Source organism: Chiloscyllium punctatum, chromosome 19 (genome assembly GCF_047496795.1).
Source record: "Chiloscyllium punctatum isolate Juve2018m chromosome 19, sChiPun1.3, whole genome shotgun sequence".
NCBI lineage: Eukaryota > Metazoa > Chordata > Chondrichthyes > Orectolobiformes > Hemiscylliidae > Chiloscyllium > Chiloscyllium punctatum.
The window spans coordinates 86,803,091-86,816,581 of record NC_092757.1 but is presented as its reverse complement, the minus strand read 5'-3'; the positions used below and the strand labels follow the sequence as shown (position 1 = coordinate 86,816,581).

The 13,491-nt window shown below is 41.1% G+C and overlaps 1 protein-coding gene across 5 annotated transcripts in view; it reads left to right on the top strand.

Moving 5' to 3' along the window:
- ulk2 (unc-51 like autophagy activating kinase 2) overlaps positions 1-13,491 on the top strand; it is a 122,250-nt gene that overhangs the window by 86,373 nt on the left and 22,386 nt on the right. For all 5 annotated transcript variants that reach the window (XM_072589971.1, XM_072589970.1, XM_072589972.1 and 2 more), the window contains one exon: positions 7,327-7,464. In XM_072589971.1, coding sequence (XP_072446072.1) covers positions 7,327-7,464 — 138 coding nt within the window. The remainder of the gene's footprint in view (positions 1-7,326; positions 7,465-13,491) is intronic.

Genomic DNA, 13,491 nt, shown 5'->3' with positions numbered 1-13,491 from the left:
ATCTACGTCAACTTTTCAATTTCTCTCGTGCATGAATAGCACAGTTTTTAAGAAATGAGGCATTGACAGTTCTTCAGCAGAAGTATCCTAAAACATAGAAACTTTCTTGGTTTGGTCTTGTAGGTACATTTGAGTTGTGTGCGAATGCTTCCCAGCTCAACTAAGGTAGGTTTTCTTTGTCCATGAAGGAGATGAAAATGCAGTTTGTTTTCTGGAGGAAATTGGCATAAATATTGAGTAATAATTAAATTCCATGTTAGATGTAGGTGATTGGTGTCCAGTTATTGAGTCAAACGTGTTAACTTCGCCTTGAAGAGTTACTGGCTCTTCACCAAATATCTGAAATGCCCAACGTTTCCTGGAGAGGTCAACAAATGTGCCTGGGTTCAGTTTTTACTTATAAAGATTTGCTTATAATAATTTAGTACAAGTGATTTGTGCTTTAACTGGCTTGATGGCTTAATGGTTAAATGCTCCAGCTGGTGTGACAATGGACTGTACAGCTCAGTCATATTCAGCTGTAATCCTTGATCTCTGCTTGGCTGATATCTGGGGCATCCCCTGAGCTTGATAATTCAACAAGGGTTGCCATTACCAATGTCCTTAAAAGGAGAATGCATGCGTGTGTGGATGTTGCTGTGAATCATTATGCCTCCCACAGTTGGTAATCTGCATATGCTTGATAACCATACTCCCTTGAATAGAGTTACAGGGATTCGACCAGTGCGCACAGATATTTACTGCAGAGGGGGTTGGGGTAGAGTGGTTAAATAAAAATAGTAGTGTCACTGTCTTGCAAGTGAATTTGAGTAGTGTATGCAGGTAAATATTCATTTACAAAAAAAAAGTAACTTGGAGGTGACAAAACATAGGATTTTGAATTTCTCCATTCCCTGCACCTTTATTTGCAATCCAAAAAAAAATTAATTTAACTGAGAGGAGAGACTTTCAGTGCTGTATATTCAGTAGTAACTATTATGTCATATTTCTTGCAAACATATATATGATGTACATTTCTGCTGATGAGAAATTGCAGTTGAGGATTGAGTAGATGCTGGCTTATTTTTGTGCATGTTAAGATAATACCATTTTTTTTCTTTAAGAATTTCCTGTGACACAATGGTGTATCAGTGCATTACACCAGTGAGTAATGGGATGCGTGTTAACACTGGTGAGTTCCCTGTTAACAGTCAACTTGTTGAGAAAGTGTCAGGCACAAGGTACTTCTCTCAAAAAGAGAGGGAGAATATCAGTGTGAGTGATCTGCACTGTGCCTGTATCTCCAAGCAGCTGTTTACAGAGCAACGTAGAGATCTGGGAGATTTATGTCTACTCAGCCTTTTGGCAAGAGAACAATAAAAAAAATTATAAGTTTGTCAAGTAGGCAGGAAAACTTTTTAAAATTGTTTGCCTTCTGACCCATCAAGTCAGATTTTGATATTTTTTTCAGCCTTCATCAGAGACTTGTGAAACTGTGCTGACCATTGTGGATTATAAATAGAGCACTTAGTTTTTTTTTAAACTGGATCATTGAGTTTATTACAAATCCTATCATAAGGAATATGCATGTGTTTGCCCAGCCAACTGGATATTCGGTTCTAAATTTTTCTTGAACTTGGTGCTGCTTGGGAGTGGTCGGTGGTTTCTGTAAAATAAACACTTGTTGCTGACTTTATAACTCTCATGGACAACTAATTTACTGTCATAGCGATATGCATAATTTGGTTTGCCTATATCCTCGAAGAATTGCAGTAGATCTATCAAGCATGATTTCCCTTTTATAAATCCATGCTGAAAATGTTTGATTCTACCACTGTTTTCTCAGTGCTCAGCTGTAAAACGCATGATAATGGACTCTAGCATGTACCCTACTACTGATGTCAGACTCCCTACTCTATAATTCCCTGTGTTCTCGTTAACTCCCTTTTTAAATAGTGTGGATAAATTAGCTACCCTCCAATCTGCAGGAACTGTTCTGGAGTCTAAAGAATCTTAGAAGATAACCACCAATGTACCTACCACTTTTAGGACCACTTCCTTGAGTATTCTGAGATGCAGATTATCAGCCTTCTATCAAACAGGTTTCCCCAGCTATTTCTGTACTAATACAGATTTGCTTTAGTTCCTCCTGTCAGTTCCTCCCTTCGTTCCCTATCATTTCTGGTACATTATTTGTGTCCTGCTTTGTGAAGGCAGACTTGAAGAAGGAATTTAGGCTAACTGACATATAGTTTTCTGCTTTCAAACTGTTCAAGAACGGAGACAGTCTGCTGGATCCCTCTTCAAGTTATGAAATTTGAAAGGATTCAGAAAATATTTACAAGGATGTTGCCAGGGTTGGGGGGTTAGTGCTAAAGGAAGGGACTGAAGAGGCTAGGGCTGTTTTCCATGGAGCATCGGAGACTGAGGGGTGACCTTATAGAGGTTTATAAAATCATGAGTGGCATGAATAGACAAAGTATTTTCCCTGGGGTGGGGGAGTCCAAAACTTGAGGGCATAGGTTAGAGGGGAAAGATTGAAAAGGGACCTAAGGGGCAATATTTTCATGCAGAGGCTGGTGTGCGTCTGGAATGAGCTGTCAGTGGAGGATGGTACAATGACAACATTTAAAAGGCATCTGGATGGGTATATGAACAGGAAGGGCTTAGAGGGATATGGGCGGAATGCTGGCAAATGGAACTAGATTAATTTAGGATATTTGATTGGCATGGATGAGTTGAATCGCAGGGTTCAATCAAGTCACATCTGATCTGAATCATCTTGTTGTAAATCCCTTGACACTCTGAATAAAAAGTACTTGATTGCAGTCTCAAGTTTCAGTTGACCACAACATCCATAATCCTTTGGGGCAGAGAATCAACCCAACTCTCAACAGATGTCAGAAAAGCCTTCAAGTTATTATGGTTTGAGGAAGATAGGATAGCAAGTCTAGTTCCTGTATGTGGATATTTACTGAAGATGAAATAGTGTCTCTCTTGGTCGAATAGTCATCTACAACATATGCCGAGGCAGAATGTAGCCATTTGAACAAGGTTCTGACGTTTCTAGAATCAATTCGGCTTCAGTTGCTGTTTTAATGGAAGCCATTAGGACTACCTGATGAAGGAGCAGTGCACCGAAAGCTGGTGCCTTCAAATAAACCTGTTGGACGATAACCTGGGATTGTGTGGATTTTTAACTCTCTCTTTTAATGGAGACTGTAGTTTTCATTTCTATAGGTTTGCCTGAGGAAAAAAGTTGTCTTCTGGGTTATAATTTAAGTAGGTTTTTGCGACAATACTATGGCTTTAAGAGGTGTATTTTGTAATTTTGTTTTGGAGAGGTTTTAAGACAGACATATGCAGCTTTCAATTGAAAGCCTATAATGTAAACAGCTTGTGAGGTCTTGGGTTCTTTTTTAAAAACTGGAAGAATAGAAGCAGCCTGAATGGGGAGGGGCAAGCTCCCACAAAACCAGGATTTTCCGATTTAGTTTTTCTGGGTCTTGAAGCTGCAGTAAGATATTCGAACATGGCCCTTGTTCTATTGCAATTAATTGCTTATTCTCAGTTGGAATGATGCTGGAGCACTAGACCAGGCGTTGGTGTTCTGCATCGCTCCTGGATTCTCTTGAGAATTATGCTTGGTAGAAAGATTGCTCTTTTCAGGCAAGAAGTAGCAAGTGATCTCTGACAGATTTGTTTTAAAAAAAAGTATTTTATTGGCATGGTTAAACTTTACCTACTACTCTCACTTTAATAAAATACTGAAAAATCTTTCTTCTATTCTCTTGCTTGTTCGTCGGCTCACTTTTTCATGAATTAAGTTAGGAATTCATAAAGGAAAAGACATGGTGAGTCTAGAGAGGGATATATTGATATTCTAGCGCATGTTGACATAAAAAAGGTGGTGTTGCGTGTTTTGAGAAGCATTATAGTAGAAAAATCAGCAGGACCTGTGATCTATCTTAGAATAGTAAGGCAGGAAATTGTTGGGGCCTAGTATAAAATCCTTTTATCATCTTCAGTCACAGTGAAGGTCACACATGACTGGACAATAGTCAACATTGTTCATTTTATTTAAGAAGGACACTAGGTATACTCCAGGAAATTACAGGCTGGTGAGCCTTACATCAGTGGCAGAGATATTATTGGAGCAAATTCTTACGGACAGGATTTATTCACATTTGAAAAAATACGGATATATTAGCAATTGGCAGCATGGCTTTGTGTGAGGACAGTCAAGTCTCAAATTTGATTTGAGTTTTTTGAGGAAGTGACAAAGATGATTGTGGACTGGGTGATGGATGTTGTCTACATGGACTTCAGCATGGCCTTTGACAAAGTCTATCATGGGAGGCTGATACAAAAGATAAACTCACGTGGAATCCACTGTGAGCTGGAAGACAGTAGTGATGGAAGGGTGTTTTTCTGACTGAAGGTCTGTGACCACTGGTATTGTGCAGGGGTCTGTGCTGGGCCTTTGTTGTTTGTAACATTGGAAGACAATGTAGAGGTCAGATTAGTATGTTTGCAGATGACACAAAAGTTGGAAAAACTGTGGGTAGTGAGGATTGTCAGAAGATACAGCAGGATATAGATAAGATGGAGATTTGGCTGGAGAAATTGCAGATGAATTTAATCCGAACAAAAGTGACATGATGCATTTTGGAAGGTCTAGTGCAGGAAGGATGTATACAGTGAATGGTAGAATCCTTAGATCTATCAACATACTGCGTATGTCCATAGTTCCCTAAAAGCGGCAGCACAAGTGGATGAGCTGGTCAGAAGACATATGGCATGCATGCGGAGTGTAAAAATTGGCAATTCATCTTGCAGCTGTATAGAACCTTAGTTAGGCCACCTTTGGAGATTGTCTGAGGCTTTTGGGAGAGTATGGTAAAGGTTAACCAGGATGTTGCCTGGTTTGGAGGTATTAGCTATGAGAAATATAGTTTGTTTTCCCTCTTCCGTAAGGCAGGAGATACAGAAGCTTGAACACATGCATCAACAGGTTCAAGAACAGCTTCTTCCCTGCTATTGATAAACTGATGAATGGCCTCTGTATCAAGATCAACTCTGTTTGAAGTTATTATTGATCTTGCTTTGCGCACTCCTGTGCAGTGTAACCTGTATGCCTTGCTCTGTCTAAGCAGCATATGATCTCGATATCCTTGTTTGCTATGATCTGCCAGCACTGCTCTCAAGACAAAGCTTTTCACTGTGTTTGTGTACACATGACTGCAACAAATCAAACATTGGAGGCTGAGGAGTGACCTGATAGATGTTAACAGAATTATGGGAGGCATGGATAGAATGAGTAGTTAGAGTCCTTTTTCCCCAGGGTAAAAAAGCCGGTTGCTGGCTAGAGGACATAGATTTTAAGATAAAAGGGGGAAAGTTTAAAGGAGATGTGCAAGGCAAGTTGTTTTTTTTTACAAAGAAGGTTGCAAGTTTTGAGAAGATTTGTAGCTCGGGTTGAGGTTCACCATGCATGGTGACGAAACTTCTGAAAACAAACCTACCAGCTCAGCGAGCAAACTTACAACCTGAGGGTGGTAAGTGCCTAGAATGTGCTACCAGAGGACTTGGTGGAAGAGAAACGTTTAAGAAGCATCTTGTTAGGTACATAAATAGGCAGGGAATTGGGGGACATGGGCCCCATAATGATAAAAGATTTTTAGTTTAGAAAGGCATAGGCTTGATGGGCCAAAGGGCCTGTTACTGTGCTGTGGTGTTCTTTCTACAGGTGCATTTGCTCTTCATTGTGGTATATGTAAAATACTACAGAGCTGTCAATGATGGAGTCCATAAGACCACAAGATATGCAAACAGAATTAGATTAGATTACTTTACAGTGTGGAATCAGGTCCTTTGGCCCTCGGCCATCTCAGTATTTTTCTATTGTCCCCACCTCGCAATCTCTTGGATTTCTTTAATTCTAGGATGTAGCTGTATTTTCATGCAGAGTTATTGTGCTGTAATTCAGGTGTCAAAAAGTGGAAAAGTCCAAATAACTGATTGGACACCTCTTCCCCTCCCCCCAAAACACACACACACACACACACACACACACACCGACACTCTACACACACACCCCATCCACACACACACCCCACCCACCCCCACACACACCCCACCCCCACACACACCCAACACACACCCACCCCCCCCCTTTCCTCCTCCCCCCCCCCCCCCCACACACACACACACACACACACACACAAAAAGTTGTCATTTAGAATTTAGGTTTTGCAGTCTCTGTGAATGTTATTTTGTAAGCAGGATGTTCTGTAAGGAATGCTCACAGCATTCTGTACGCTGCAAATGTTACAAGTAGAATTGGAGAGATAGAAAGGAACTTGAGTATTTCGACATCATTTGAGAAATCTGAGACTGTGTAATTTATGGTGGGGAGAGGATTCAATGAATAGCTGTGCTACCCAGGAGTTGGTAAGTTTAAAGATGCTTCAGGATGATCTGAAGTAATCATTAATTATTTGCCCTCTGCAAATGCAAAAAAGCTTGACTGGTGTTTTGGTTTGGTTTGAAAGAGTTAACTTGTGCAGTTTTTTTTTCACTGTTCTTTTGGCTGGAGCTAATGCTTTTATTAAGTCCTTGAAAAGTCAAATGAGAAGGATCTCGCCATGTCAAACCACAAGCAAATAAGACTTGTTATGTGGAGGGGGCGTGTGGGAGGTTGCAGGCGTCATTAAGTTAAACTGAATATGAGGTGATTAATATTAACAGTCAGTCTGAGACATGTTTGTCAACATAAGCTGCTGCCTTTCACAAACACCCTTGCTATGAACTGTATTTACCATGAACTGTGTTACTTGCTTTGATTATTTTTATCTTTGTGACTTATTTCCGTTGTGATGTTGATCACCTTTAAATTCTGAAACACCATTTGGTACGGCCTTGGAACAGAGCGTTCTCAGTGACTTTCCCTGTATTTGTTTTCGTGGAACTTCCAGGTTTTATGTAATCTGATGCAGCTGAATGGGGGAAGAGAAAGGGAAGATTGTGTAAATGTTTTTTTTATAAATTTAGAGCAGTTTGCTATATAGCTCACAATAGACTTTCATTAAAGTTAGTCTTCATTATTTACTTGCTTCACCCAGACAAAGTTGAAAGGAAGTTCATGCAGGTTTTCATGTGAAATCTGTTTCAAGTGGAGCATTTTGTTTATAGCAGAGAAACAAGTCTCTGCTCATTAGGTTGATGTCGCATAACAGCTGGTCAAAATATTTTAAAACCTCATTTTAATAGTCAGATAATGGTGCAGATACATCGAGGAGCTGTAACTCCTGCCTCATGGCCAGCTGTCGTGTGTTTTAACTCCAGGCCGTGTCCACCTCCAGTGTCGCCTCGCACTGAGTCAGCTCCGATTCCAGTCCCTACTCAGATTCGAAACTATCAGCGGATAGAGCAGAACCTGCATGTAACTTCCGGCCACAACACCAACCCCTATGGGTCACCCAGGTATGTTACTTACTTGCATTCAGTGCACTTCAATATTGTGTCATGTCTTTCTTTACAAATTTCTTTGTAATAAGTGTTTTACCTTATATACCTTACATTTACCCCTGACTAATGCACCTGGTTGATTTATTTCTGATAGTGAACTTTATGCAATCTGGAATGGATATTTTTAATCAATCTGTTAAAGACACGTTATCACATACTTCTACAAGCAGGTGGGACTTGAACCCAGTCTTCCTGGCTCGAAGACAGTGACGCGACAACTGCATTACAAGAGCCAATCCCCAGCTCTTTTTAATTAAACCTCCACCCAAGCAATTTGACAAATTAGCAAGTGCAACCCACCTGAGGCAGTGCAGCAACAAGAAAATCAGGAAGCGTCAAAAGAGATTAAACTAAAATGAACTTGGAGGGAGGAATAATGCCCCCCAACCTGTTTGGTGCTCTCCTCTCAAGACTTTGAGTGCATAGATGGACACTACATGCTTTCTCTAAACCATCCAGGCATCAATCTCCAGCTCTATTTTTTTAGTAAAACTGCTGCAAAATTGCCAGTTTCTCCAATTCGAAGAAGACTTAACAACAATCTCCAATAATTTTTAAATCAAACTGCCACCAAATCACCTGTGTCCCTAACTGAATTAATGAGGAAAAGGAACTGTCCACAAGGGATAATGCAACAATAACAAAAAGAGGGAGGAGATTAAATTAAAGTGGAGGGGAGTGGGAAATAATGCTCTGCAACCCCATTGGTGCTCATCGCTCCCTTCAAATCACCCATTTCTTCAATTAAGGGAATAATCGATAACAATATTTTCTCAAGCTCTTAAATGAAGCCCAGAGCACATCACGTGGCGCTCAATTATTATGGAGCTGTTTTGATTGACCTTTCAAGGGACCTGCTTTTTTAATATTGACATCAACTGAAAGGGAGATTGGATGGTAAGGAGGATGTTCTGACTGTCTTCTGTTTAAGGTTTGTAATCTGACCACATTATCAGTGCTGTATAGTTTATTTTTATTCATTCATGGGATGAGGGCATCACTGGCCTGGCCAGCATTTATTACCCATCTCAGCAGGCAGTTAAGCATCCATGATATTGCTGTGGGTCTAGAGTTACATGGAGTCTAGGCCGGGTATAGATGGCAGTTTCCTCCCTTAAAGGACTTCGAGAATCATTTGGGTTTTTCCTGGCAATCATGTCATCATTAGATTTTTTTATTGAAATCTGGTATTTATTGTATTTAAATTCCACCATCTGTCATGGCTAGATTTGAACCTGGGTCCCCAGAACGTTTTCTGGGTTTATTGATTAACAGTGCATCCATAAAACAACTAGGCAGTTGCCTACCCTTGGTCAGCTCAGATAGACTGGAATTAGGCAATGGAAACATTCTACAAACCATGCAAACGTACATTCTTACAGATATAAAAGAAAACTTGTGTACTCATACTTTCATTTTAAATTCAACTATCTTGCCCTTTCCTGAAGTGTGACTGCTATATTCAAGGCTGCCTTCAGCTGCAACATGGTTAGCAGGATGTAATATTCGAATCTGAGATTCATAATGGGCCACACTATTTTATGGAAGTACCTGCACTTCCTGCTGCTTAGAACATTTGTGCACCTCAGAAGTTCTGGATGTAGGTCTGCTCACTGAGCTGGAAGGTTCGTTTTCAGACGTTTTGTCACTGTACTAGGTAATATCTTAAATGAGCCTCTAGATGAAACACTGGTGGTGTAGCCCATTTTCTACTTGTATTTGAGTTTCCTTGAGTTGGTGATGCCATTTTCTGTGGTGATGTCATTTCCTATGGTGATATCATTTCCTGTATCTTTTCTCAGGGGGTGGTAAATGGGATCCAAATCAATGTGTTTGTTGATAGAGTTCTGGTTGGAATGCCATGCTTCTAGGAATTCTTGTGTGTGGCACTCTTTGGCTTGTCCTAGGGTGGATTTGTTGTCCCAGACAAAGGGGTGCCCTTCCTTATCTGTATGTAAGAATACTAGTGAGAGTGGGTCATGTCTTTTTCAAACCTTCTCAAAACTCACTAACTTCAGAGCTTCCATGTAGTGCTTAAAAATCATTGTTGAAGTATTGAAAATGAATATTCCAGGGGGTTTTGTGTGGAGTAACATTGGATGAAGTGACTAAAAGCCCTAAACGATCCCTTTTGCGTTGCTACAACCTTAGATATGTACTCTGTATGGCAAAAGTGAAACACTGTCTGCTGGCTTTTGTATACTTCAGTATCTTTCGTTTTGCAATTTTTCAAACCCTGAAAAAGTGACCTTAGTAGTGATTAATTGTATCTTTATTTACGGTTTGTTAAAATCAAACACTAACATTCGGAATAGAGTCATAGTGATGTACAGCACGAAAACAGACCCATCGGTCCAACTCTCAGATAATTCTATCAGTGAATCTCTGTTTCAGGTTTCCTTCCTTTTAACACCAAATACTGGCTAATCACGTTAACTGATTTTTAAGGCCTCATCATTAAGAGATCCTGCTTTTATTTCTACTTCCAAGCCATCTATTAACATTCTCAGTTTAGCTTTAGTCAAAGATTTCATGTGATCCAGTTATGTCTTCTGTTCCAAGAAATATCCTCACAACATTGGTTGCACTTTCAAAATGATTTAATGTAATAGTCGTAGAGATGTACAGCACAGAAGCAGACCCTTCAGTTCAACTTGTTCGTGCTGACCAGATATCCCAAATTAATCTCGTCCCATTTTCCAGCACATGGCCCATATCCCTCTAAACACTTCCTATCCATATACCCATCCAGATGCTTTAAATCTTTCCCCTGTCACCCTAAACTTATGCCCTCTAGTTCTGGACCCCCAACCCCAGGGAAAAGACTGTGTCTTTTTACCCTATCCGTGCCCCTCATGATTTTATGAATAGGGTCACCCCTCAGCTTCTGATGCTCCAGGGAAAACAACCCCAGCTATTCAGCCTCTCCCTGTAGCTCAAACCCTCCAATCCTGGCAACATGCTTGTAAATCTGTTCTGAACCCTTGCAAGTTTCACAACATCCTTCCTATAAAAGGGGGACCAGAATTGCATACAATATTCCAAAAGTGGCCTAACCAATGTCTTGTACAACCGCAACATGACCTCCCAACTCATGTACTCAGTGCTCTGACCAATAAAGGAATACATACTCAATGCCTTCTTCACTGTCCTATCTACCTGTGACTCCATTTTCAGGAACTATGAACCTGCACTCCAAGGTCTCTTTGTAATGAGTTGGTTTCTTTTCATTTTAGCATTTATTGAATTCCAGTCTCAATAAGAAAGTCCTGCCACAGAAAAAAAAACAAAAAAATGAAGCAATTTTAATAGATGGAGAGGGAGACAATAAATAACACTAAATTTTGACATTGCATGAGAGGCATTGTATCAGTAAGTTGCCATTGTGTGGAAAAAAATCTCTTTCACCTGGCAGCCATACACCATAGAGATTAGAAACAGCCTCAACAGAGCAGCTTGTAGATTATGTCACCTGGAGGGTAGATTTAAGGGTGAAAGATTCTTTCCACAATTCATGCTAAAAATTGGTTACCAAATCACTGCAACGTGTGATGCAGTTAGAACAAATAAATCATCTGTTAGCTGGGAATGTACTGAGAAGGTGAATGCAGGAAATATTTGTTTTTAAACTAGAAGCGGTGGACTTAGAACTTTTTATTTGGTGTTGACAATGAATTGGACGGGTTGTCAACAAACAGGATACAGTTATTAGAAATACCCAAAAAGAAAACTTGAACAGGCGGTTACATAGTCTTGTGCTCTTGGTTGTAGTAAGTTTTATTGTACCTGTGTGTGTAATGGCAGCAGTGTTCAATGCTTCAAAGCTGTGATGTCACAATTACTCTGTAGTGTCTTCCTGCAAACTGTGGTTCTGGAAACAAGAAGGAAGGATTAGATCAGGCTGAACTGTGATTCTAACATGCGTTTTCTGAGTTCTTCTAAGAGGAGCGACCACCTGAATTAGATATCTTGAGTACTTCAGAATTGTGAATTACTGTCGTCGGAATGGTTTCCAGCTTCAGAGAAGTTCGGGTCCAGTTATGACCTCATCAAAACTCTGTATCCTAGTTTGTATCAGGTTCTGTTACCTATCGTTCCTGTACTTTCTGACTGACATGGTATTCTAACTAGTCACATGCTAATTTTAAAATTCTCATCTATTATCATATTCCTAGGAGAAAGTGAGGACTGCAGATGCTGGAAATCAGAGTCAAAAAGTGTGGAAAAGCACAGCCGGTCAGGCAGCATCCGAGGAGCAGGACAATTGATGTTTCTGGCATAAGCTCTTCATCAGGAATGTTGGGGTGAGGAGGGGAGTGCAAGGGGGCTGAGAGATAAATGGGAGGGGGTGGAGATGGGGGTGAAGGTAGTTGGGAAGACGATGGTAGATGAAGGTAGGGGTGATGGTGATGGGTCGGAGTGGAGGGTGGAGCAGATAGGTGGGAAGGAAGATGGACGGGTGGTGCTGGAAAAGCACAGCCGGTTAGGCAGCATCCGAGGAGCAGGAGAGACGCTGTTTCGAGCATAAGCTCTTACGTCGACTCTCCTCCTCGAATGCTGCCTGACTGGCTGTACTTTTCCAGCCCAACACTTTTTGACTCTGATCTTCAGCACTGCAGTCCTCACTTTCGCCCAGATCGACAGGTCAAGAGGGTCGTGCCAAGTTGGAGGGATTGGATCTGGGATAAGGTGGCGGTAGAGGAGATCAGGAAACTGGTGAAATAAACATTGATCCCATGTAGTTGGAGAGGTGCAAGATGAGGTGATCTTTCTCCAGATGTCAGGAGGCTTGAATCTGGCAGGGGAGGACGCCCAGGACTTCCATGTCCTTGGTGGAGGGGGAGGGGGAGTTGAAGAGTTTGGTCACAGGGCAGTGGGGTTGATTGGTGCACCTGTCCCGAAGATGTTCTCCAAAAATGTTCCAGAAGTTGGTGTACAATGTGGAGGAGACCACATTGAGAGCAGCAGACACAATAGGTGAGGTCAATGTCGATTTTGCTAGTTTCCTGATCTCCCCTATTCCACCTTATCCCAGATCCAATCCTCTAACTCATCCCAGATCCACCCTCCAACTCGGCACCGCCCTCTTGAGCTGTCCTACCTGTCAATCTTCCTTCCCAGCTATCCACTCCACCCTCCACTCTGACCTATCACCATCACACCCCCACCTTATCTACCTATTGCTTTCCTCGCTATCATCCTCACAGGCGTACGTACGTACACACACACACACACACACACACACACACACACACACACACACACACACACACACCCCTCACCACCCCCCATTCCTGATTAGCTAATGCTCAAAATGTCGACTCTCCTGCTCCTCGGATGCTGCTTGACCGGCTGTGCTTTCCAGCACCACACTTGTTGATTATCAAATCCCTGTGTAATCTTGCCATTTATGGGTCTCCAGTATTCTCCAACCCTTTGATATCTCTTTGCTTTCTCCAATTCTAACCTCTCAGCTAATTTTCAGCTGCCTACATCCTAAGCTTTTCCGAAACCTTTCTACTTCTCTTGCTACTTAAAGGTATTTCTACAAAGACTTTGAGTGATTAGTTGGAAAGGTGATGGTGTAGTGGATGATTGATCCAGACACAGACTGACAATATGGGATTGCACCCCTCTGCAGATAGCAAAATTTGAACTACATTTTTTAAAAAATGGAGTTTAAAAAAAAGCAAATCTAACAGTGACTTCATGTAACCACTCAATTGTTGTTGTAAAAACCCATCTGATTCACTAATGTCCTTTTAGGGAAGGAAACCTACCATTCTTGCCTGGTCTGGCCTCTATGTAATTTCAGACTTCCAGCAATGTGGTTGACTGATGACTACCCTGAAAGCAATCCGGGATGAACAATAAACACTGGCCTTGCCAGCGATGCCCATCTGCCGTGAATAATGTTTTTGAAAAACCTGATAGCTCCTGATGTAGCTCAGTGTTTAATTTTGTTTTATAACATTCCTCTGA